The sequence below is a fragment of the Camelus dromedarius genome, chromosome 1, assembly GCF_036321535.1.
Source record: "Camelus dromedarius isolate mCamDro1 chromosome 1, mCamDro1.pat, whole genome shotgun sequence".
Lineage (NCBI taxonomy): Eukaryota > Metazoa > Chordata > Mammalia > Artiodactyla > Camelidae > Camelus > Camelus dromedarius.
In genome coordinates this window covers 117,597,544-117,621,773 of record NC_087436.1, presented here as the reverse complement: position 1 = coordinate 117,621,773, position 24,230 = coordinate 117,597,544, and the positions used below count along the sequence as shown (strand labels likewise).

The following is a 24,230-nucleotide window of genomic DNA, read 5'->3' as shown; positions in this document are numbered from 1 at the left end:
TTGCCGTCGTCTCCCCTCTATCCCCTGTGGAAACTTTTTTTTTTTCATAGTGGAATCGTTTTTGGAACAACAAGGTGAACACACTCCAGTGTCAGATGCAGTGGGAACTGCCTGTTCTCATCATTTATTGTGGTTCCTCATCAGTTTCTGTTGCCTTTTGCAGCTTTACTGCATATGCCAAGACGTCTTGATTCTCTTAAATGCTTGGGAAAGTTTTCCTTTGTAGGACTGTGAAATTAGCCATGGACAGTGTGGGGAGGAAATGCCTGTGTCTTTTCCAAAAAGTGGGTTTGCTTAGAGAAGATGATGATAAATGTTTAGCATTCTTAGCAGCGCCTAAACTCATGCAGAGAAACACCTATTTCAGGCCTCTTCAAAGACTTTATCTGAAAGCAGAAACATTTCTAATCTGGACTTGACTTGGGGTTTATAGTATACTGTACGAGCACTTTACGAATAGTTCATATTTATTTTTTGACATGATCATCGGTGTCTGTTTCCTGATTCTAAACTAAGCTCTTAACCTTTTTTGGTTTTTAATCTTCTTTTTCAGAAAAGTCCAAATGGGTTTTTAAAAATATAGTGGAAACAGAATGTGGCTTAACTTTTAACATTATTCGTTATGCAGAGAAAAACCTGAAGCTATAAAATTTAAATCTCATGAAAGTTAATCAAATTTGGTAGTGCACAGATTTCATCAAAACCTGAATTTCATAAGCCTTGAAAACTTTGACATTTCAGAAATGTTTGAGGAGTTTGTCTTGACCACCCCTCAAATACACAGTCTTTCAGACCACTCAGGAGGGAGCGCGCAGAAAAGCGTTGCTGACTCCCCGAGGCTCCCCGAGGCGTCCCTGACTGGTTTCTAAATTGGAAATAAACTTCTTGGTCACATGGCGATAAGCAGACTTCAGAACGTATCTCTGTTTTAGTGCACGTGGAATAGAAAGTGATAGTGATCCCAGGAACGGAACTGAGTTACGATGTGTTGATGGACCTTCATACGAAGGCACGGGAAATGATATTTTCAGTTTCCTTATGAAAACAAAGTGAGTTCTGCTGTGAGTGATCCTTCTAATTGTTAAGTGTTAAATTCTTTCTTTGCTCTCTCTCCTTTTCTGTTCACACTTAGATAATCTGCAAAGACTGAATCCTGTGTGCTTTACTTTCTTTTCTTACTAAAAGTTTTCAGTGGATGTATTCCCTGAGCAAATCCTTTCCAACAAAGTATTTAACTTTCTATGCACACAAATTCACGAGTCAATTAAACATGTTTGATTAATTTATCACAAAGGGTGCCACCTTGAGTAAAAACAATTCTACTCTGTGGAAAGTTCTTTCTGTTCAAAAGAGGGTCCTTATTTCTAAGAGCAGAGCTCTGATTTTAATTAAAGAGCGTTTTATGCAGGTTTTTTTTTCCCTAAAGCTTAAGATTAATTTCTATGGTTACTAGGGATATAAATCTCTAGATTGCTTTAAAACAAAGATTTTTGTTCAGGAGAGAGCTGACAGCTCCCTTTAAGAGAAGCTATTACTTAATTTTACTTTCCTAAGTTTAAACACATAAAAATATTTATAATGATACCCCAAAGGCATCATAAAAATGTTAAATAATTGTACTCTAAAATATCTAAAATTACAGGAAATAGACCTCATTTTAAAAAATGAACTGGGATTCGTGGCTGGGGAACTGGGGTGTGACATACTTCAAAACCAGAATCTCTTGTCTGGAGCCTTTTTTTTAGTGGTAAAAAAAATCTTTTCTGTTGCCAATCATACAAACTTTAAAATATGTTCATTCTATTAGGAAATATTTCTTTATAGTTTCATTACCTTTAACGTGTATCACTGTGTGGACGTCTTAGATCCCCCTTGAGAGACAAATTCCTGTCTCTAGACTTAAATGGCATCAGTTGGCTTGTGGATTAACTGCATCGCAGTTACCCTTTAGGCTCTTTTTAATGACTATTTTAAAAATACATAGCCCAGTTTTCTAAGCAGCTTTGAACAAGGGCAGCATAAATAGTTTCCAGTGTTTTACTGACCCAAAGTATACTTCCTCTTTCAGTAGATAATGTTAACTGGTAAATTGTTCCCAGGTTAAAGGTTTGTCATAGTTTAATAAATATAGTGCAAAATCTATATATAGTAGGAATGCTTAAAGGAAAAATAATCGAACTTTGCAAGTAAAGCAATTAATTCTTACCTTCTTTCCCGCTTTAGTATTGTAGCATCAGTTCTTTTGCCATTTTCATTTCCTAAAATTTTAATTGGGTCTTGTTTAGTAAAATGTCTTCACTTGATTTGGAAAAGTGAAATTAGATTTATAAAATATTCAGACTGAAGTTTTGAAAGAAATAGTATTTCGTATGTAATATGAATACTTTTGAGACTAGATATGCTTGTAGTTTAAGACGTGCCTAATCCAGGAATGCTTTGCATTAAATGAGTTTATATTTTGAGAGCAAAATTGGGGGAAGAAAACTACTTTCCCTCCCCTTTTTTTTTTTTAAGAGACAAAAATTAAGTTGAATGCAGATACTGAAAGTGCTGTAAGCTGAATGTTTGAGCAACAAAAGTAAACACTGATTATTGCAAATGTATATTTGGACCAATTTACTTTTATCTTTCAAGCGAAACATTTCCCACAGTTTTTGTGGGTTTTTATTTAAGTTGGGAAAACTTTGGAAGTTTGTGTGAAAGTATAAATATGTTTGGGAAAGTCATGATTAGAGTTTGATAATAAACATGCAAAAACAAATTGGGAAGCTCTATTAAAGTCAGATGTAACATTTAATAATGTTTTCTCTAAAAAGTCATTTTCAGAGAGAGTGGTGATCTTTGTGGATCTGGAATAAAGACTTTGGCTATAATTGAAAGTAAAGATTAAATATGAATTCTTCAACATATATGAAGTTTTGCTTTTTTTTTTTTTTTTTAAAGGAACTTAGTGATTGTTACAGGAATCCTCAAAATGTTCCTCTCCACTTATGGGCACAAAAAACTACATACATATTTCCATTTAAAAAACAAAATACATACTTAGTTGCTAGGGTAATTTGAACTATTTTTTTTTTAACAAAAGAAGCATTAAATTTTAGCATATAGAGAGATTCCTAATTTTTTGCAAGGAGGAAAAAAATTTTAGTTGGTTTAATTATTGAAATATATCTCAATATAGAGTATAAATAAAAATAAAAATTTAAAACGTTAATCTAAAATTTGTTTTAAATCTCATTGTCGTTACATTAACCTCACAATTGCAAACTGGCATTTTATTTTCACTTACTGTATATCCCAGTTCTTGGAGAAATTTGTCCATTTTTTACCATAATGATACAGTAAGTGTAGAAAGATATCACTTTATCAGTTATTACATATGGGCACTTCTGAAATAGTAGTCTTGCCAACATTTTATCAGTTACTAATGTTATAGACTTTCTGAAGGATTTCTTTGAACATAATAAAGTTTTACTTTCCTTTCTTTGACACACTACTAGTATGTCCCTTTAAAGTGTGTATGTTGCAGGGAGCAGTTAGTGTTACATTTTGATGACAATTTTATTGCTTACAAATTGATACATGGTTTTAACTGAAACTTGTTGCTAAGAATGGAAAATTTTATATGCGTGGTGTTTCAAATGCTTTACCTAATGATCTGAAAGACTGTTAAAAGGAACGTAAATTATATACTGGTTTTTTTAAAAAAGGTTTCAACTGAAATATAAAATTCAATATATAGGACAAATATTTTTGTGTCTAAGTATAAAATGATAAATCTTAAAAGTACGATGAAAAGATATGATTTGATTCTCAAAATCAAGATCTGTTATATACAGCTCAGGATCTAACCTTAATTTTTCTAGTTATTATTACATACAGATTTTTCTTGAGCAAATATTGTATTAGGGACTAATTATTTTCTGCTATTATAGACACATAAGTAAGAATCAATTTTTATCAGGCTAGTCCGCATTTTATAAAACTTAGCAGTTAGCAGTTTGCTACAGTTTCTTTAAATCCTGGAAACCACTAACTTTTATTCTTATTTTTTTCAAACAAAGAAGTTGTTAGAATGTTTTGTAACTCATTCCTTGAAATCATATTTTTGCCCTTTTTTTCCCACTTTGTTTTATGTCTTATTTACTCCAAAGAAGGCCATAACGAAGGAAAGGAATCTATATTTTTTGGAGGGCGGGGAGTGATGAAATGAGGCCCCTGGATTTTGCTTGGAATTTGAGCATGTGTATTATTGCTCAAGGCCGGCATGCTCTGCATTTCATTCCCACTCACTCCGTTGAAAGATGACTTTGGAGGCAAGGCTATGTATCTCGTTACCAAGCCCTCTTCTCAGAGCTTCATGATAAAATGCACGTTGATTGCTTTGATTTTGTTTCTACTAATAAAGGGAAAAAATATGTTTTAATAGAGCAAAGCAACTTATACTTTTGGGGTTCAAATGTCAAGCAACAGTATCAAGCAGTGTGTTCTGTTGGGTGTAGATTATCGGCGTCTCTCAAGCAGTATGGAAGCTGAATGTGTGTTTTCCCTTTGTACCGCCCGCAGTTGATTTCGCTCTTCTCTTTGCTGATGTGAAGCAGAAACTGGACAAGGTAACAGTTTTGATGATGAGATTAGAGGTAGCCAGGCTGACTGTCTCCTGGCTTTTAGAGAACCTTATAAGCCCAGGGCCACCCCCTCCCCTTGTTTAGATATTACTTGCTCTTTTGAGTTTCAGATTACAGGAGCAATTGATCTGCATGACCTATCTTAAGAACTTTAACTTTGCAGTGGAAACTTAAACCAAATGTATATCCTCGAGAGACAAATCATCTTAAAACCAGGCCGTTGTCATTTTGATATACAGGACTGCTCCCGGAGGAACAGCGTGGTAGAGAGCACCACCTAGTGGGCGGGACCTGCATTTGCCGCGCTGAGTAGAAGGTTTAGAGAGCTGGTCTGTGCTGTTGTAACTCTTGCCCTTGGCTTGCAAATAAGTGAGGTTCCACGTTGTTCCCAGCTCATAATTTCTACCGAGGGCTAGAACCCCAGGAGAAGGAGACTGGGAGAAGCTGTGATATGTCCGTTTTATTTGTGATTTTCCCGCTTACATAGGTGTATGTGGGGGTCCTTGCCATCTCCACAAACATTTGCTCCTCATAATTGATATTATAATTAAAACAAAAAGATCATTTTTTTAAAATGTCAATAGGGCAGCATTCAGTCTGAAGATTTTATGTTTTTGCGTGAATAATAGGAGACTGCGTTTGGGTAGAACTGTTTGTTGCCACGAACCTTATGCTCTACTGCTGAGCTGTTCGACATACGGGAGGAGGAGCTGCTGCTGGTTATCAGCTGGGTCATCAGTTGTTGGCTGTCTGTCATGGAGAGTGTGTGCCTTTGGTGTACACTAAAGCATCTGCGGAAACAACGTGAGAAAATGCCAAATTAAAAAAAACGTAATACATCATAACCACCAGTTTTAGGTATAGCTGTTCCTTAATGTTTATTTTCAGATCACAACTTCCTAATCAAATCTGTCACTTTTCCAACAGAGATCTGTTGAGTTAGGAACCTTGCCAGACTTTGGGAATCTGAAACAAACGTCACATAGTTCTCTTTGGACATATAATTTTTTTAAGTCTTTTAATTTTTGACCACAAAAGGGAGTAAACGTATTCCTGAGATGTGGGGTATACTACAGTGGAGTGTAAGTGTGTTTACTTGTTTAGTATTTTCTGCCTTGGATTGGAAGAGTTTAGAAGACACTTAGCAAATACTTCTGGAGAAGCCGATAAATATGAGTTTGGTGTGTGCGAAGCTGTGGAAGGCCACATGGTAACTCTTCCTTGGTCTGGTTCTTCAGCTCCAGTTTTACCCTCAGAGAGCGCGAGCTCGGAGGCATGGCCTGAAGAATGTAAGGGCACAGGCTTGGAGTCTGTTTTGGAGCATGGACCTTGGCTTTTCAGCTTGCTAGCTGTGTGACCGTGGGCACATTACTTGACAACTCTGTGCTTTAGTTTCTCTTTTCTCATTTGTTATGAGAACTAAATGAGATCATTTATGCACCAGCATGGTAAACACTAAGGACTGATGGTGGCGGTAAAGAGTTAGTGGTTGTCTTCCATCTCCCCTTTCCCTCATGTTGTGAAGCAACGTGTGAGTGGTTATGACAGTCGCTCAGTCTTTCCCCCCCACCTGCAGGCCCCAGCGCCCCTGCCACCCCGACCCATCCCTGGTTGGTGTTGCCGGGCAGACAAACTCTGCTGATGGCGGCCAGTGGCTGTCTCCAAGTGCTGAGCTGGACAGGCTTCCTTACACACGTGAGATTTAAAGAAAAGCTGCCCTCTGTGTTTGTGTGCTTGTTTGTTGAATTGTGTTTTGTGATCAGAGGTTCTTAACCTGAGCCAGTGAGCCAAGGGACTGCAGCCCCGCACGGCAGGCAGGAAGTCTCTGTATCGGTGGGGATATTCATTTTCTTAGGCGAATAGTTCAGACACATAGCTTTGGTTAGAGTCTCAGAGGCATCTGTGCTCCATAAAAGGGTCAAGAACTTTTATCTTTGAAGTTTGTAGTTCTTTCTGGAAGGCCACTCATGACGTTGAAGACATTATAACCCCCTCCTAGAAAATGAAACTCAAATTTGAATTTCACACTATTTGTTGTGTAAGATACACATACGTGTTTTTAAGGATCATGAATTTGCGGAACTCAAATAAAAGTGGAGTGTTTCCCCTCTTGTCCCTCTTTTCAAAGTTCGGAAGGAAAATAAGAGCAAGGAAGGGTTAGGAATACAGGCTCTGGAGTAGACCCTGGTTTCCAGTGCGGCCGGCCACGGGCTAGTGAGACCGTGAGCCAGTGGGTCAGCCTCTCCCACCTGTACAGGGGGAGTAACGATGGTCCCCACCTCGTGGCTGCGTCGGAGCTGGGGGGACCACGCCCTGTAGCTCTCCTGGTGTGTAGTGGGAACTACGTTCATGTTTGCCATCACCATTTTTGTTGCGCATTTACTCAACAACATTATGTATGTTCACATTAGTTGCCTATTACAAACTGTCTTTTATTGTCTATTTACCTATTGATGTGTGAGCAATTATAAATATTTCTAATTTCCTGTAAGCAGACTTTCCAAGGTTGCTTCCAACTATAGACAAGTTTCCTGAAGTAAGAAAAACCTTAGTAAACGAGGATCCCAAGTACGTGGATCCTTCAAATCATGCTGGGAACTTTGAAGAGTGTGAAAGGAGTGAAAAGAAGCCAGTAGTGTTTGGTCAGAAGGAACTTTCAAGCTGACTGAACATTAGAAATTCTCTTGAAATTCCTGAGTGGAAGGACCTTCTTGTCTCACCTTTGCAGCGTGCAGGTGAGCAGTGAGCCCCAGGCCCTTGGCCTGCCTCCAAGTCCCAGTGCGCGTGGCCAGAAGCGGGGTCCTGTCCCTGCCTGGAGCTGACTGGCCACACACCTTCTGCTTGGAAGCCTGCTGTGGCTTACAGAAGAGTGAAGTGGATGTGGGCCCCCTAAGGGCAGTGTGAACGGTGGTCCCCGGGAAGGGGTGTGGCAGACCATTCCTGGAGGGGGTACCTGCACTGCGGGAAAGGCAGGTGCTGTGAGCCGAGCACAGAGCCCGGAATGGGGAGTGAGGGGGAGCTGTCTGGAGACACGTCCCACAGAAACTGACCGGGCAGGAGGTAACTGTGTGTGGGGCTGAAAAGCGAAGCCGGTTTCACTGGTACCCGTTGTCCAGTCCGCGTGTGCGAGCCCTGCGGTGAGGGTGAGCTGGGGTTGGGAATTGCTGTCCCCTTCCGTGGTTTTGTTCCCCCAGGGCCCTTCTAGGAAGAGTATCTGCCTCACTGCCTGTGATTCTAGCGTCTAGGATCAGCATTTTTGCTCTCATCATGGCTCATAAAACTCAAAGCAGCCACTTCCTCTGATGCACAGCTGAGGAAACAGGTCTGTTTTCCAACTCAGGGGGGAAACGAGCTGTTCTGAACTCGTGGCAGGAGTGTGTGTTGGGATCCAGTGCGGCCTTTCTAGGGGCTGTGCGGACAGGTGTGTGCTCTTCACCTCAGGCACCGAAGTCAAGCTTGACGTGAGGCCTGGCTCCGCCGTGGAGGTGGCCAGAGCCCAGGAGAGCCCAGAGCACCTGTCCCAGGTCAGCTCTTTTTAGGAGCTGGTGCTGCTCAGATGGGTTGTTCCCAAGCTGCTGTCAAGAAAGTCTTTTCCAAAAATTTGGCAAGGTAGCAGGATACAAGATCAACATACAGAAATCAGTGGTATTTCTTTACACTAACAATGAAATATCAGGAAAGGAAAGAAACAATCCCTTTTACAGTCACATCTCCCAAAATAAAATACTTAGGAATAAATCTGACCAAGGAAGTGAAAGACTTATAGGCGGAGAACTACAAAACATTGACTAAGGAAATTAAAGATGACTTAAAGACATAGAAAAATATCCCATGTTCTTGAATTGGAAGAATCAATATTGTTAAAATGGCCATACTACCCAAAGCAATCTATAGATTTAATGCGATCCCTATCAAATTACCCAGGACATTTTTCACAGAACTAGAACAAATAATCCTAAAATTTATATGGAATCACAGAAGACCCAGAATTGCCAAAGCAATATTGAAGAAAAAGAACGAAGCTGGAGGAATAACCCTCTCAGACTTTAGACAATACTACAGAGCTACAGTAATCAAAACTGCATGGTATTGGCATAAAAACAGGCATATGGATCAATGGAACAGAATAGAGAGCCTAGAAATAAAACCACAGACCTACAGTCAATTAATCTTTGACAAAGGAAGCAAGAATACACAACGAAAAAAGGACAGTCTCTTCAGCAAGTAGTGTTGGGAAAACTGGACAGCCACATGTAAATCAGTTAAGTTAGAATACTCACACCACACACACAAATAAACTCAAAATGGATCAAAGACTTAAATATAAGATAAGACACGATAAACCTCCTAGAAGAAAACATTGGCAAAACATTATCTGACATAAATCTTCACAGTGTTCTCCTAGGGCAGTCTACCCAGGCAATAGAAATAAAAGCAAAAATAAACAAATGGGACCTAACTAAATTTATGAGCTTTTGCACAGCAAAGGAAACAATAAGCAAAAAAAAACGACAACCTACAGAATGGGAGAAAATATTTGCAAATGATGCAACTGACAAAGGTTTAATTTCCAGAATATACAAACAGCTCATATAACAATAATAAAAAGCAAACAACCCAATCCAAAAATGGGCAGAAGACCTAAACAAGCAATTCTCCAGTGAAGAAATACAAATAACCAATAGGCACATGAAAAAGTGCTCAATATCACTAATTATCAGAGAAACGCAAATCAAAACTACAATGAGATATCACCTCACACCAGTCAGAATGGCCATCATTCAAAAGTCCACAAACAATAAATGCTGGAGAGGCTGTGGAGAAAAGGGAACCCTCCTTCACTGCTGGTGGGAATGTAGTTTAGTGCAGCCATTATGGAAAACAGTATGGAGATTCCTCAAAAAACTAAAAACAGACTTAATCATATGATCCAGCAATCCCACTTCTGGGCATATATCCAGAGGGAACTCTAATCTGAAAAGATACACAAACCCCAGTGTTCACAGAAGCACTATTTACAATAGCCAAGACATAGAAACAACCTAGATGTCCATTGACAGATGGCTGGGTAAAGAAGCTGTGGTATTTGTATACAATGGAATACTACTCAGCCATAAAAAAGAATAAAATAATGCCATTTGCAGCAACATGGATGGACTTGGAGATTGTCACTCTAAGTGAAGTAAGCCAGAAAGAGAAAGACAAATACCATATTATATCACTTATGTGGAATCTAAAAAAAATGATACAAATGAACTTATTCACGAAACAGAAATAGACTCACAGACATAGAAAACAAACTTATGGTAATGGGGGGGCAGGGGTGGGAAGGGATAAATTGGGAGTTTGAAATTTGCAGTTACTAACTACTACATATAAAATAGATAAACAAGTTTATACTGTAGAGCACAGGGAACTATATTGACATCTTGTACTAATCTATAATCAAAAAGAATATGAAAATTTTAAAAAAGGCTTTTCCAGTCGCTGTCATGCAGTTGAGCCTGCATCAGGGACCCCTGCCCCTCCTCCCTTGGTGCTGTGCTCCATGCTCATACCTGCCTTTGCCCCTGACTGTGGTGATGTGGGAACACCCACTGCCAGGGAGGCAAAGTTGGGCTGTGCAGCCATGCCCTATGGGGCCCAGCTCTGACATGTTACAGACTCGCTGTGCAGCCCTGGGCAGCGAGGTACCCTCTCTCCAGGCCTCAGCTTCCTTCCCCTTCCTGGGGGCAGTCACAGCACCATCTCCTCGGGCTGCCGTCAGGGATGAAGCTTGGAGGACGGTGCCTGGTATAAGGTTAGCGGTCAGGAAATTCACGGCTAGTGCCACCTCCACCTGCCCTCCACGCCCTGCTGGATGTGTGCAGATCCAGTGTCTGTTCCTCTGACTGCAGCTCTCCCTTCTCCTCAGCGCTACGATTTAGTGAATGACCTTCCAGGCCGTAGCCCTTAGTGTGGCCCAGGGTCGCGCACCTCCCCTTCTATCCAGTGCCCTGTGGCGTCCACTGTCTGCTGACCCCGCTTCTGAGGTGAGACCTGACAGTGATGGAGGAGGCGGGGGGACCCTTCATGTGCCCGAGCACCTGCTTTGTGACAGGCGCCAAATCACATCTTTATAGAGACTTTCATTGATGGCTTGTAGTCACCTGCCGAGTTACTGTCTCCAGTGTACACTTCAGAGGTCAGAGCTCAAAGGAGGTAAATAACTTCTGCAGACCAGGCCCTGTCCCCGGTCAGTGACAGCGCTGGGGTCTGAGCCCAGGGCAGCCACCCTGCAGTCCGTGCTCTGCCTTTCCGAGCGTGGGGAGAAAGCAAGGGGCACGCACACCCCACACCCTCTCCGCACACGGTCTACATACTTATCTCTGTACACGCACTCTCTACACGGTTTGCACACACAACCTCTGCACACACCCTGCACACACACTCTGCACACACACACCTTACACATACATTGTACACAGCCCTGTGCAAAGCCCTGTCAGATCCTCGGGGTGGAACTCCCTGTCTGTCCTCCCCCGTCCCTGCTCCGTCCTTTATTACCTCCCTCTTTCACGTGCTGGGCCCATGCTAGGTCTTAACCTGTTTGCCAAGGGAACAAATGAAGGGAAGGCTTTCAAGTACACAGAAAAGCTGGTGGTGATGATTAACCAGCATACAGTCCCGAAGCACAAGCCATGTCCCCCCGGCCTCGTGTGCACTTCTGGGTCGGGTTGTAGGTCAGGAGATTTCCATGATATTCCTGTGGAGGAAACTGTTTTTTAATGGACTGAATATTTGGATTACAAGGGTGTCTGTGACTTGAGCTGGTTGTCCACCAGGAGGGCCTATAACTCCGTGCTTCACTTCAGCCCTATTTTCATTCCATTGTTTAAATGGATACTTTTTAGTTACAGATGACGTAATGGCAGAATGATCAGAACAGCAAATGACAAGAAGCCGGGGGAAATGTGACTATAGTGAAGACATGGTTTATCAGAGAAAACATCATTTTAGTTGATGTTAAGCCAGCCTGACCCAGTGACATGCAGGTGAGCATCTCCCTGGGTGGCGTTCGTGGAAGCCCAGAGGCAGAACGAGGTGGACGATGGTTCTGCTCCCTCTGCATCTCCTGTTGACACCGAGTACTGCGTCCATTCTTGGAACCACATTTGCTTTTTGAGGCCAGTAAATTCCTGCATTCAGAGAGTCATATGTGTGACCAGCAAGCACAAGTGTATTTCCTGTAGAGAGTTCCGGAAGGGTTTGAGAATGTTTAGCCTACAGAAGAGAGAAGACTTGCGTGGGGGTCGGGGACAAAATAGCTGAACTTTATTCCAAGTGCTGCTTGAAGTGGGAGGGTGACCTGGAAGAGGCAGTGGGCTCCCCACACACAGACAGAGCGGGGCGGTGTCTCCTTGTGTCCTACTCTGTGTCATCCAGCAAATAGCGAGGTCAAGTAGGCCAGGGGTGGGCTGAGCTCTGGAAATGGAGGGGATGTGCGCCCCGCCAAATCAGTGCAGTTTGGGGAGCCCGAAGAATGGTGGTTAAAATGTTTAATTAAAGTGTGCCCATGGGGACAGAGAGATGTAAAAGAAAGCTGGGGCAAAACGGTTGAGGAGGGAAAGGCTGAGAACGTGACAGGATTTTGCTTTTTCTTGAGGAGAAGAGGCATAGTCCTGTTTTAAAATGGAATTGCCTGGAGCTTCCTGGGTCATTATGTACGTGTGGTGCTCCTCGACTTCTGAAATTGTCATGAGTTTGCTCATAGTGTCCTTAACACTAAGGATCTGAGATTTTATGTTTCTAATTTCCAAACTTCTTAAAGGAGATAGGGGCTTAATAAGAGAAAGCAGTACCTTTCAGGTTATTTGAAGGTTAATTGCTATTATCAGAAATTAGACCAGTAAGTTCATCTCAGCTGGTGTTAACCATCCTTGTCCCCTTTGTGTAACTGTCCCCATTGTCTGCTGCTCAGGATCTATGAAGCATAGAAGGGTGGAACTAGAGAAGTCAATCTCTCTCCTCTTTCATGCACACATTTCTCCTTCTCTGTTAAAAAACATAGGCTGAATTCTGGAAACTGCAGACCAGCAAGGTTGGTACTGGTTCTCACCAAAATTCCAAAACAGGTTATTTAACTGCTGATGACAGTTTCCTCAGATCAAGAACACCTTTCTTTTTTTTTTTTCTAATGAGGTTTCCAGACTGATGGGGTAGAACACTTTATGTATTCAACTAATATTTATATTTTATGTATATATGTGTGTGTGTGTGTAACATGTACAACATAGGTGCAGCTAACATTGACAACATTCAGTGAACAGACACTCACAGCTTGCCTCACAGAAGGCATCACACAGAGAAAGTGGGAAGGGAACCCAGAATGCCATATTCTGAAAGCTCCTTGGCGCAGCACATTTGAGTAGAAGTTTGGTCCGTGAGAAAGAAGATGTTGCAGGTGGAGAGGACAGTGGGTGCCCAAGGGTGGAGGTGGAAGGAGGGGCTGGCTTGGGGAAGGGTCTGCAGCTCTGGACTCTGGCATGGCTGCAGGAGGAGAAGCCGGGCGGTGAGTGCCCGTTCCTTTGGCAGATGTTCACCAAGTGGAGTGGCTGAGCAGGCTAATTTGTTGGGTGAAAAAAAGGGGAGAGTCTAAAATGCCCTGAGATTTCCTAACTTGGGAATCAAGAGAGGGGGACCCTTTCTCTTTGGGAGGAGAGGGAGGGCCTGAGAGTAAGTCAGGAGGGTCGTGTGCACGTGGCTGAGGCACCAGGGGACACCCAGCAGGCAGCTGAATACGCTCCCCTGGGACACAGGAGCCAGGCGGCAGGGTGGGCGTTTTCTGCAGATCCGAGGTTCGGCTCTGTGGGAACGAGTGGGTTTAGTGAGAATGCGTAAGGGCTGAACTTCGTTAAGGGTCAGAGGTCTGCAGGGGCGGAGGCGGCCACGAGGGAAGGTGAAGACAAATTGTCAGAGGTTGAAGAAGAACCTGGAGAGACAGAGTCCTGGAGGCCAAGGGAGGCCCGCGCTCCAGGAGAGCCGCCCCCACAGAGCCCCACGTGCCTAGAGGGAAGTGGGGAGCAGTACACGTTGGGGGAGCGATGGGGGCCCAGCGTGTGTCCTCGGTGTACTCGCGTGCTGACTGAACAGCTGCTGAAAGGGAGCAAAGCAAAAGGAACAGTCTGCACGTTCTCCCTCCATCCCTGGCTGCGCTGCCCGCCGCCTCGGGGGTGTCTTGCCGGCCTCTTCTGTGGGTGACTAGTCCCTGGGAGCTTCTCCAGCACGGGGACAGGGACAGAGACAGGACTCCGGCAGCCTCCACTGTGACTTCAGCAGGGGCGTCACGCTTCAGAGCCCTGACGGTTCTGAACTTTTAGCTGTAATTCACGTTGATGCATTTTTCAATTAAGACTGAAGGGACTGGATTTGCAGTTTAGTTAGTGGGCCCCAAATTACACTTGGGAACATGATCCCTGTGAAGTCATTTTAGCTTATCGGTAGTTGGCAAACATTTACACAACAGTGGTTGTTCTCACTGTGCCTTTGGCTGCATACGAAACTGAACAGCGGGCTGTGTCCACTGATTGAATGAAAAAAAGAACGATTTTGTGTTACAGGGAACTTTTTACAATATGCCAGAGGGACGTACTGGAGTCTCTTTAATCTTGAACAATGGTCGTTTCTTGCAGAGGCAAATTATGCAAATTGGCACTCAGTGTTTCATAATCAATCAGGTCTTTGTTGGAAGTGTTGTGCGTGCCAGAGGGACAGAATTCCTATTGTGGTGGTGGTGGGCGGGTCTCTGCAAGTCTAACCACTGCTGTGATCTGCAGAGGACACTTCTGACTGACTGCCTTGAACGCTCCCTACAGTTAAATTGCAGTCGGCCTCTGAGAAGAACTTGTACCAGGGTTTTTGTTTTACAGTTTATCTTGCTTTGGGTGATTACAAAACACCCGTGAAGGAGCAGCTCGCAGGTCTGTTCTGTGGGGGACACACGTGAACGGGGCCGGGATGCCGCCGGGGACGGCAGGTGGCAGCCCCGCTCCCGCTCCTGGAGCTGCCTTTGTGTGGAGCCTGCCTGGGGTGTGGTGGTTTAAGGCCTTGGACTCATCCAAATGCACGTGTATATTTGCAAACAATGTCATTCCAGCTTCAGCTTGTGCAGCCACAATTAACTTTTAATAATCTCCTGTGATTCTAGATCAAAAATAAAGAACCAGAGAAAATGTTAAAGCCCTTGGAAAAAATGGATACTTTTGGCATTTCTTGTTATTGCACTGCTCCAGTACTTGTGCTGCCATCTAGTGGACGGTGTCAAGTACGCAGCAGACGTGCTGTGTTTGGAGTTTATTTTACCCTGCTAGTGATTCTTGAAGATGATGGAAAAGCAGTTCCACGCGGAGCATGAAATCATTTTTGAGGACCCACTTTGGGTTAGTCACATGCTCAGATGTGAAAACGTTTCAGAACCAGATAGCGGCATCTCTGAAAGAGTTACGCCTGCAAGAGGTCCTTAACCCAGCCTGGGAATGGCAGAGAAGACTTCTAGGAGGTGGGTCCCTGGACCAGAGTCGTGTGAGTCGGAGTAAATCAGAAGGCTAGGGTTGGGAGGTTGGGGAGGGCTCTGAGTCTGGAGAATCAGCAGGGACAGGAACTCCTCAGCACCTCGGGTTTACGGAATTGGACTTGATCCTGTGGTCCTGAGGCGTCTACATTTTCGGTCAGGGAAGTATGTGGGAAGATTTACCTTTTTGTTTAGAAACAGTTTTTGTCTGATTACAAAAATCATATATACAAATTGTAGAAAATTTTAAGGTCTGGAAAGGTATTAGGAAGAAAGCAAGGTCTCCAGGTCCCACCACCCAGACAGCCATTAGTATCCTGATGAGCCGCCTCTGAGGTTCCTCTGTCTGCAGACACAGCTTTGGTACGTGTGTCATGTATTTCACGTAACTAGATCACACAGTACGTGCTGTGGGCAACCTTGCTTCCTCCCCCTTCGACAGTATGCTTGTGGGAAAACCATCCATGGGGCTGAGTCCGTGTCAACAACACACATTCACCCGTGGGAGCAGTTCTCCTGGGTGCACATATTGGGGTGTTTTTGTTTGGTGTCTCCTAGTAAAAGCTTCATGTGTAAGAACAGGTCATGTGAGAATCTATTTCCCTGTCAGATGCATCTAACACAAGGACACCGGGACTGCGTTGTAGTCAGTCGGCTTATGTGGCACGTGTGTGGAGAACTTCAATGTCTTGATGATTTTTGGAATTAGCCTTATTAAACTACAGTCACTTAAAAGTGAACTAGATTTATCTTCAGAGAAAGGGATGAGTCAGATAAATGCCTGCAGTTTTAGAATGGAGCTTAAATAACTCGTTCGGCTGAGTATCAGCTTCTTGGAGAAGCCATATCCTGGCTGATGCTGGAGTGTGGCTGTTGGCTTTGTGCGTTTGACCAGAACAAGTCATCTTAGCGTTGGGTACTTGTGATCTCAAAGCATTCCGCGTGCACTCTGGTAACAGCACCCCTCAGAGACCCACTGTGCTCAGATGGGACGAGGGTCACCTCTGTGGGAGACTTGCTGAGAAGGAAAGCCCACAGGCACTTGGTTTGGGAGTCACCGTCTCCCTTTTATTCTGAATCATTTATACAAAATGTGTCTTCTCATCTGTAAAATGGGATTATCATGGAACCTATCCCATAGGGTTAATGGGAGAAGTAAATGAGATAATGCACTCACAGCATTTAGATTGGCGACACAGCACGCACTCAGAGTTGGCTGTTACCTCCTGCTACTGTTGTCTTTAAAGACTCGTTTTTACCACTCTCCCTTTGTAGTGAAGCTCAGGGAGATTAAGCAACTTGCTCAAAATTTCAGTTGGCAAAGGTTAAGAGTTTAGGAGCTTATAAAAAACACCCCTTTCTTCCCAGCCCAATTCTGGAACTACCTGAAAGGAGTACAGGAGTCAGAAGATGAAAACACCAAGTGGAGAAGCTGGCTTTAGATTTGTGGCCAAATCTGGGTGGAGCATGAGCCCAAACTGCCCCTCTGCTGCCGGCTGCCGAGCGAGCTCACTCCCTTCTCCAGGTCCCACACCAGGAAGTCGTCCTCTGCCCTCAGCTGCAAGAGTGAGGGGTCAGAGACAGAACAGGAAGTTAGTCCAGCTCAGTCCCTCCGCCGAGGCCCGACAGGGTCCCCTGTAGAGTCAGTGGCAGAGATGGAGCAGAGATGAGAACTGGGAACCTAGGCCAGCTCCTTGGTTTCTTACCCATCTCTCTCCTGTCTATGCTGCTCCACCCCCAGTCCTTTGCCCAGAGTCTGCTCCTGGGCCTACCCCCACCCCACCCTCAGGGTGGATGGAGACGGACTCAGATACGGGGAAGGGACCCGGCCCTGGACGTCACCTTCATTTCTTGTTTAAACTGTGTTTTGAGGTGGTTTGATGATTGATACTCAGTGAATGGGTGACCATGGTACCGCCAGTCTTTCTGACCATCCTGTTTCCTTGCTCATTGTTGTGAGCCTTCCTTCCAGCGTCCCCGTGGTACTTGCGACCCCAGGCCTCCTCTGTCGCAAGCACAGGGAACAGCAGCGGAGCTTGGAGGAGGCGACTTCAGCGGTGAAAGCAGTCACTTTGGATGTGCGCGTGTTCCTACTCTGTCATCTAAGTGACTTTTTAAATGAGCACTCTGTGCAGAAGCATTCCAAAAACCTCTCTTGCAGATCTTTCTATGCCCACTGTAGTCTAAACATTAAAAAAAAAAAATCAATATATACAAATACTCTCACTTGAAACCCAGTTTATATTTCTGTGAAGAAAAGCGTCAAACTTAAATAAGCTAAGTAGCAGTGGTTTATTAGTCTTTTGACAGTATAATAGAGAATAAATAACTTAGCCTTAGAGTCACATAGACCTGTGCTCTATTCCAGTTCTGCCCCTCTTAGCCTGTGACCTTGCAGGGGCCTCAGTTTATCTGCACTGCCTGGCACACACGTGGTTGGTCTCAGTACGTGGCGGTCACTGTTGGGAATGTCAGGTGTGCAGTGCGTTGTTGAATACAGATACAGGAAAAAACAGCTCAACGTTGTTCGCTGGACGCTTTTCTCGTTCCCAGTCATCCCCCTTCGTGGTGACTATTCTAGAAAACTACACCTGCCACCTGCCAAAAACCTGTGCTTCAGTCTGGGGGTTAAGAATTCAAGCCTGATAGTTAGAATGCTGGATTCCTTCCAGGCTTCACCCCGTGTGTCCCTGAGCAAATTCTTTGCCCTCTCTCTGACTCAGTTTTCTTAGCTGTAAAACAGGCGTGACAGTGTTACTCATCTCCTGGGGGCTGCTGGGAGAGTTCAATGAGCTAGTGCGCGCAGAGGTCTTGGGGTCGTGCCCGGCATGTAGTAAACCCTCAAAGAACTTTTCGTTGTTGATTTTTTTAAGTGTCATTGATCTTCTTAAATGGAACTTTTAACAAAGCTTACAAGTACTTAGAAATAAACTAGAGATTTGTGGCGGGATTGAGTTGGTTCAAGTGTGAGTTATTACTAGTTTGGCAGCAGAAATCCTGTACTTCAGAATCACCAAAATGTTAAAAGAGAGTATAAGATGGCATATTTTAGAAAAATAGTGTTTTATTAAGGAAAATGCCACATATACACTAAAGTAGACAGATAGTTGTAAGGAGCCCACGTATGCACGTGCCCATGTCCAGTTACTGACACATGACTGATCCTGTTTCCTGTTTCTCTCCACCCCCATATTATGTTGGAGCAAATCCCAGGTATCATATCATTTTATTTATAAATTTTCAGTACCTTTCTAAAAGATAGGGATTTTAAAAACATGATCATAGTACATACTGTTATCACACCTAAAGAAAAATTCTTTTTAATTCCTTAATATCATTAAATATTAAGTGGGAGATTTTTTAAACCAGTGAAGTAACAATATACAGCAGGCATTATAGTGACTTTAATGTCAAATGAAACTAGAAAATACCGACATGTTCATCAGTTTAGGAGGGAGCCTGTGCTCGTACGGCACAATTAGGACTTCAGTTCCAGCTTTGTCGCCGATACTGCTGCTCAGGATTTTGGTTTCTTTCCACTAATTAAAAATCTGTTTCCACAGGGTTGTTGTCAGAATTAAGTGAAATAACCCGCTTAATGTGACTGGTCCGGAGGAGAAAGTAAATATTGCATTCCTTTCCTTTTTCTCTTGTAACTTCAGTTCAATTCTTACTTTAAACCACAGCTTATGTTAGTAATGGAGTCTCTATTCTTGGTCCACATCCATCCTCTCTGGTGGAGACATATTTCATATAATTCAGCAGTGTGATCAGAACCACAGCTTGCTGACATGAAAACTCGTCCCTGTGGACCATCAGTCAGATGGAGGGAGGAGCCCCGGCTCCGTGAGGACAGACCACCTCCGTGCAGCACGCTGGACTGCACAGTCTCGATGGTTCACATGTTGATGCTGCACCTTCTGGATGCACCACACTGACCCTCTAGGCGAGCAATTCGCAAAATAGCCAGCATAGCCCTCTTCGTTTGTTTGTTCACACAGTTAGCTAAGGGCAGTCTTGTGATTCCTTTTTAATATGACTAGGATGTCAGGAGTTACCAGATCTTGAAGCCTTTTCTGTTGGATTTCCTTTTTTCCCTCATTTCCTCCTTCCAACAGTTAGGCGCTACTGGAGATACAAAAATGAATAGGATATAGATCCTGATGTCAAAGAACTTAATTGAAGTCTAGCAGGGGTTACAGGTAAATACTTGTAATGTGGGAAGTGTTCACAGGTATCTGTGAAATACTAAGGGGCATGTTAGGAAAGGCTTCCTGGAGGAGGTGACATTTAAGCAGAACCTGGAATGATGAGCAGGGGCTCTGCAGGTAGCATGGGATTGGGATTAAGAAGGCTGTTCCAGCAGAGGAGGAGCACTCCCTGGGAATGCTTTCCAGGCTAAACCATGTTGTGGGGCACTTCATGGCCTTGGTCAGAAGAGGGACACACACCATTTTCACAGCTCTATGCCTCTGTGATGGCTCTTCCTCTGCCTGAACCAGCATTCTTAGTTCCAGCCCCATGCTACCTGCAGAGCCTCTGGTCATCCTTCTGCTTTAATGTTACCTCCTCCATTAAGTCCTTGGATCTTGTCACTGACCTGGTCCCACAGACTTTTCCATTGACCCCATCCTTCCTCCTCCTAGACCCCACCTTTTCCCTCCCTCTACTCCCATGTCATTCGATGATATCAAGTCTGAAAGAAATAGACACTAGTTTTAGATCTCGATGGGGCAAATGTACTTTCATTTTGCTCTGATTTCCTTGTCAAACTTGACACTGGAATGGCCTTTCTCCTTGTAGAAGTAAGAAGCTTTCTCTTTAGATACACACATATAAATGATTCTTACCGTGTAAGTGACTGTTTTTAAATTGGCACTATATGTGGAAACATTGAAAATCCAAAGTACACAACTATTCAGCCTCTCTAAAAATCTGAAAGCCTCAGGGGCATATCAGTCTTGTATGAAATATAATATGCTGTCTTTGGCAGTTTATTCTCAAAAATAGGACCGAGCACAACAGTAAACAGATCAAAGCTTGACGAAGAATCTTTGCGAAGATGACGGTAGTCATGTGATTAAACTGTCAAATCAGTCTTTACAAAGCTAACTCTATCATATAACGCTGTTTGGGAACTTAAGTGTGTCTGTTTAGATAAAGATATAGTGACTTTTTTTCTTTATTATTAATTTGTTGTGATTTTTTTGCGTGTATTTGTTTTGGGAACCTAGTATAATTTCACAGCTGTCAAATACCTACAGAAATATTAATGCTCATTTATTTCTTTTTAGTCTTGGCATTTGAAATATTTTATACATTGTACTTGTATTAAGTATTGAGTTATTAAACTGATGATATTAAGTCAGTAATTACTTAACACCTTAATTTATCAAGAATTTCATTTAGTGAGGAGGGTATAGCTGAAGTGGTAGAGCACATGCTTAGCATGCACAAGGTCCTGGGTTCAATCCCCCGTGCTTCCATTAAAAATTTTTAAAAATAAACAAAAAAAAAACAAGCCTAATTACGCCCCCCCCCCCAAAAATTTCATTTAACCCTGACCAAACTTCACTTCATTTTAACAAATTGGCTGCAGTGTGTTTTAGAACCAGACTCCCCCTGCCCAGTGCATTGTGCCCCAGCAGCCCCTGCAGGCAGGTGTTGGGAAGGGGATAGAAGCCAGGGAAATGTATTAAACTGAGAGTAATTTGATTAAATCTTGTATGTGATACAGTAAACACCTTGTTTGCACATCTCTTAAATTTTTTCCTCAACAACCTTAAAAGTCAGATTTTAAAATACAGCATAAGTGGAAAATAAGAATGAGAGCATGAGGAGGGCCACTGTGGCGCAGTGGAAGACACGCCGAGCTTGACCCTGAGCCCCACCAGGCACTAACTTGTAACCGCACCATTCACTAGGCTTCGGTGAGGTTCACCTTCCCAAGCTGGGTGATGGGCGCAGTGGCGTCAGTGCCCACAGCAGGGCGCAGGAAAGAACTGGGTCGTGTATGTGGAAGGACCCGCAGAGCCAGGGCTGTCTGGCAGACTCTCAATCATTGTTTTAGTCTGGTGCATAAATTAATATTGTGGCCATACTTAATTTTGTCTTTGATTCATGCTCTTAAGACGCCTGAGGGTACTTTTCTGAACCGTATTTGTTATTAGTCTAGACTCTGGGAAATTTAACTGAACCCCTACTGACCTATCTCCAGACACATGCTGAACATCTCTTTGGTGTGAACACTGTCTTTGTACTTAGACATTTACTCGTATTAACACCTCTGAGCTGCGTGGTGTGCTTGGGCTGCGAGGAGGCTGTGCGGCCCTCCTCGTGTGGGTCATAGCCCCACAGAGAGAGGTGTGCGTGTCACAGTGAAGCCAGGGGACGTGGGTGGGACGCAGAAGTTCTTTTAAGTTCAGAGCAAAGTGAAAATTAGCCTGAGTTGGCCTTGACAGAAGAACTATCATGAGAAAGATGGAAGTTCAGCAGATCCTTCAAGCCTGGGGCTCCATCTCTTTGGAGTAAGTACAAAGGGCGTTAGAGAGAAATTAGCGTGAGCCATGGTCAAAGGACAGGGCAGGCCACCAGCTTAGCCAATCACTGTCTCCTTCTGGAAACACTTTGGTCCCTGTTGTCCTAGTTTTCTTCCTACTTCTTTTTATTTGATTTGTTTCTTAGTCCCTCTGTACTGCTGTGTCTGTTTTGTTCACCCATGGAAGTAGGGAGATGGAGATTTGCTGTGCAGCGATAAATTGTTGCTCTTGAATCTTTCATTTAATTCTGCTCCTCTACATGGGCCCTGTTGATAAACTTGATAGCTACCTTAGAACCCACCCCCTAGAACCCTTGGAAGAAGACATGTCTATAAAGTTTTAGGCACAAGACACATAAGGAAAAGGATCGGCCTTTATTGAGCACATGCTGGGTGGTTTCTAGATTTGCACTGTCCCATTGAATCTCAGAGTTCCTTAGAGAGCTCCTCGTCACCGGTCACAGATCACAGCCGTTACACAGGAGGAGGGAACCATCAGTAAGAGACAAAGCCCAGCAAGCTCGTGATTGTGCCAGAGTCTAAAACCAGAGTTGTCCAGTTTGTAGCTTCAGAATCTTTCTACCATGCATTCCATTCTCTATTAGTTTAAAATGTGTTACATGTGAGCGTAAAATAGCTATTTACATAAACCGTTCGCTTTCTTTTCATTGTAGATTTCGCACATTGGCAAACTGAGAGATTTTCTTCTGGAACACAGGAAAGATTATATTAATGCTTATAGGTAAGTATATTTTTGTATCATGATTTTGGTGACTGTTCTTTTCCGTACCTGTATTTCTTTTGAGCTTTTTGTCCTCACTTTTTACTTAATAACTCAGGGTTGTAACGGAGAGGATCAGTTTTGCAGTGAAAAAATATCTGCAGAGCAAAAAGGAGCTCCGCCAGCTGCACCCACGTCCTCAACATACCCACGTCCCCACAGCAGCACCCCCATTCTGATGCCCCCCTGAGGCAGTGTCTCGGTGTGCGCCAGGTGTGCTGTGAAGCATGCAGAGAGGAACGGGGCAGTTTCTCACCGAGTAAATTCTCACTGAGCAGATGAAGAGGTAATACAAGTCACGTAAAGGTGCCATTTTGGAGAGACAAGAGCTCTTGCTGTAGTGTAAGTTTTTATTAGGTCAGTTTTTAAAAAGAGAAAAAGCGTTTTGATCAAGCCTTTCAAAATGGTTTCTGAAATAGACGCCAGTTCTCAAAAGGCACAGGGATGTTGCGGTGCAGGTATGTTGCCTTCTGCTCTCCCCTGACCGGCATCTGCACCTGTCTCTAGTGCGGTGCTTCTGCCGTGGGGCCAGGCTTCAGCGTAGTGTGTAAATGAATGGAAAAGTTGGGTTGGACGTATGCGGTAACATCTTCAGAAGCATCTTTTTAGGATTTCGTCTTATTAAACAAGCATTTTAGCCCTTCAGAAGCCTTCTTATCGTAGAGAATATAAAAGAAATCCTCAGGTTTTAAAACAATTTTGTCAATATATGCAAAAATGAAAATATTTCATAGAAGTTCTCTAACAGAAAAAATAATTATATTCCAGGTGAATTTTAAGTAATCTCTACCACTTTGTCTACTTTATACTTTTAAGTGTATTTCATTTCCATACTAGAAGTATTATTCTAATGCTTAGTACCAAGACCTTAAAGTTCTCAGTTAAAATAGTTGATCAACACTAGATGGCAGTGTAAATTTTATTTCTGAAGGTGTGTATGTATATCAGATATCAATTTTATAGCTCATAAAAATGGAAGCTCCACTCATTTTGGAAAACTTAATAAAACTGATACGAGTCTGTCAGTTTTCAGCTCCTTGTTTTGTTTTGCTTTGTTTTGTTTTCCTTGTGAGAAATTCCAAATCTTATTTAGTACAGTCTTTAAGATTTTAGCATTTATAGGAATATACTGAAAACATCTCTTTATGTCTATAACTTGTCTGAAAAGTGATTTCACATCTTTAATGAAAGATTATCAATATAACAGCAGATTATCATGTTTTAAATACAGCAACACACATGCAAAAATCAATATGAAGTCATTAATCTAGTCAGAATGAAGACCTGGAGGCCAAAAATTGTCCAGAGTGAATTTTTTTTGTAATAACATTCTTTTTACAAATCTGTTTGTGCAGTTCTGAAATAATCAGTCCTAAGGACACACCAAATTATACTGTTCAGCTCCTTTCTCTAGTACATGACAACTGAGGTTAAATAAGTGGGTGTGGAGATCTTTCATGGGAATCCATTACTAACCTCCCTTTGCCTTGAGAAGGTATCCAGCTGGGAGAATGCTTTAACTGTTGGTTTAGTTCAAGCCACCCTGTTCCCTTATTAGCCATGAGAACCTAAGAAAGTCATTTAATCTGTAAAACGCTATGTTTGCCTCTAAACCAGGGATCAGCAAACTGTCACAGCCAGCAGGTCAAGCCCAGCCTGTTTTTATACAGCCTATGAGCTGAGAATAGTTTTTACATTTTTTAACTGCTGGGGGAAAAATAATAATAATAATAA

The 24,230-nt window shown here is 43.0% G+C and overlaps 1 protein-coding gene across 3 annotated transcripts in view; it reads left to right on the top strand.

Annotated features, from left to right (window-relative positions):
- STX18 (syntaxin 18) overlaps positions 1-24,230 on the top strand; it is a 111,471-nt gene that overhangs the window by 45,223 nt on the left and 42,018 nt on the right. For 2 of the 3 annotated variants that reach the window (XM_031437436.2, XM_064488114.1), the window contains one exon: positions 22,390-22,457. In XM_031437436.2, coding sequence (XP_031293296.1) covers positions 22,390-22,457 — 68 coding nt within the window. Of the gene's footprint in view, positions 1-22,389; positions 22,458-22,546; positions 22,783-24,230 lie in introns of those variants that run through there. The other variant, XM_064488113.1, reaches the window with a different exon arrangement.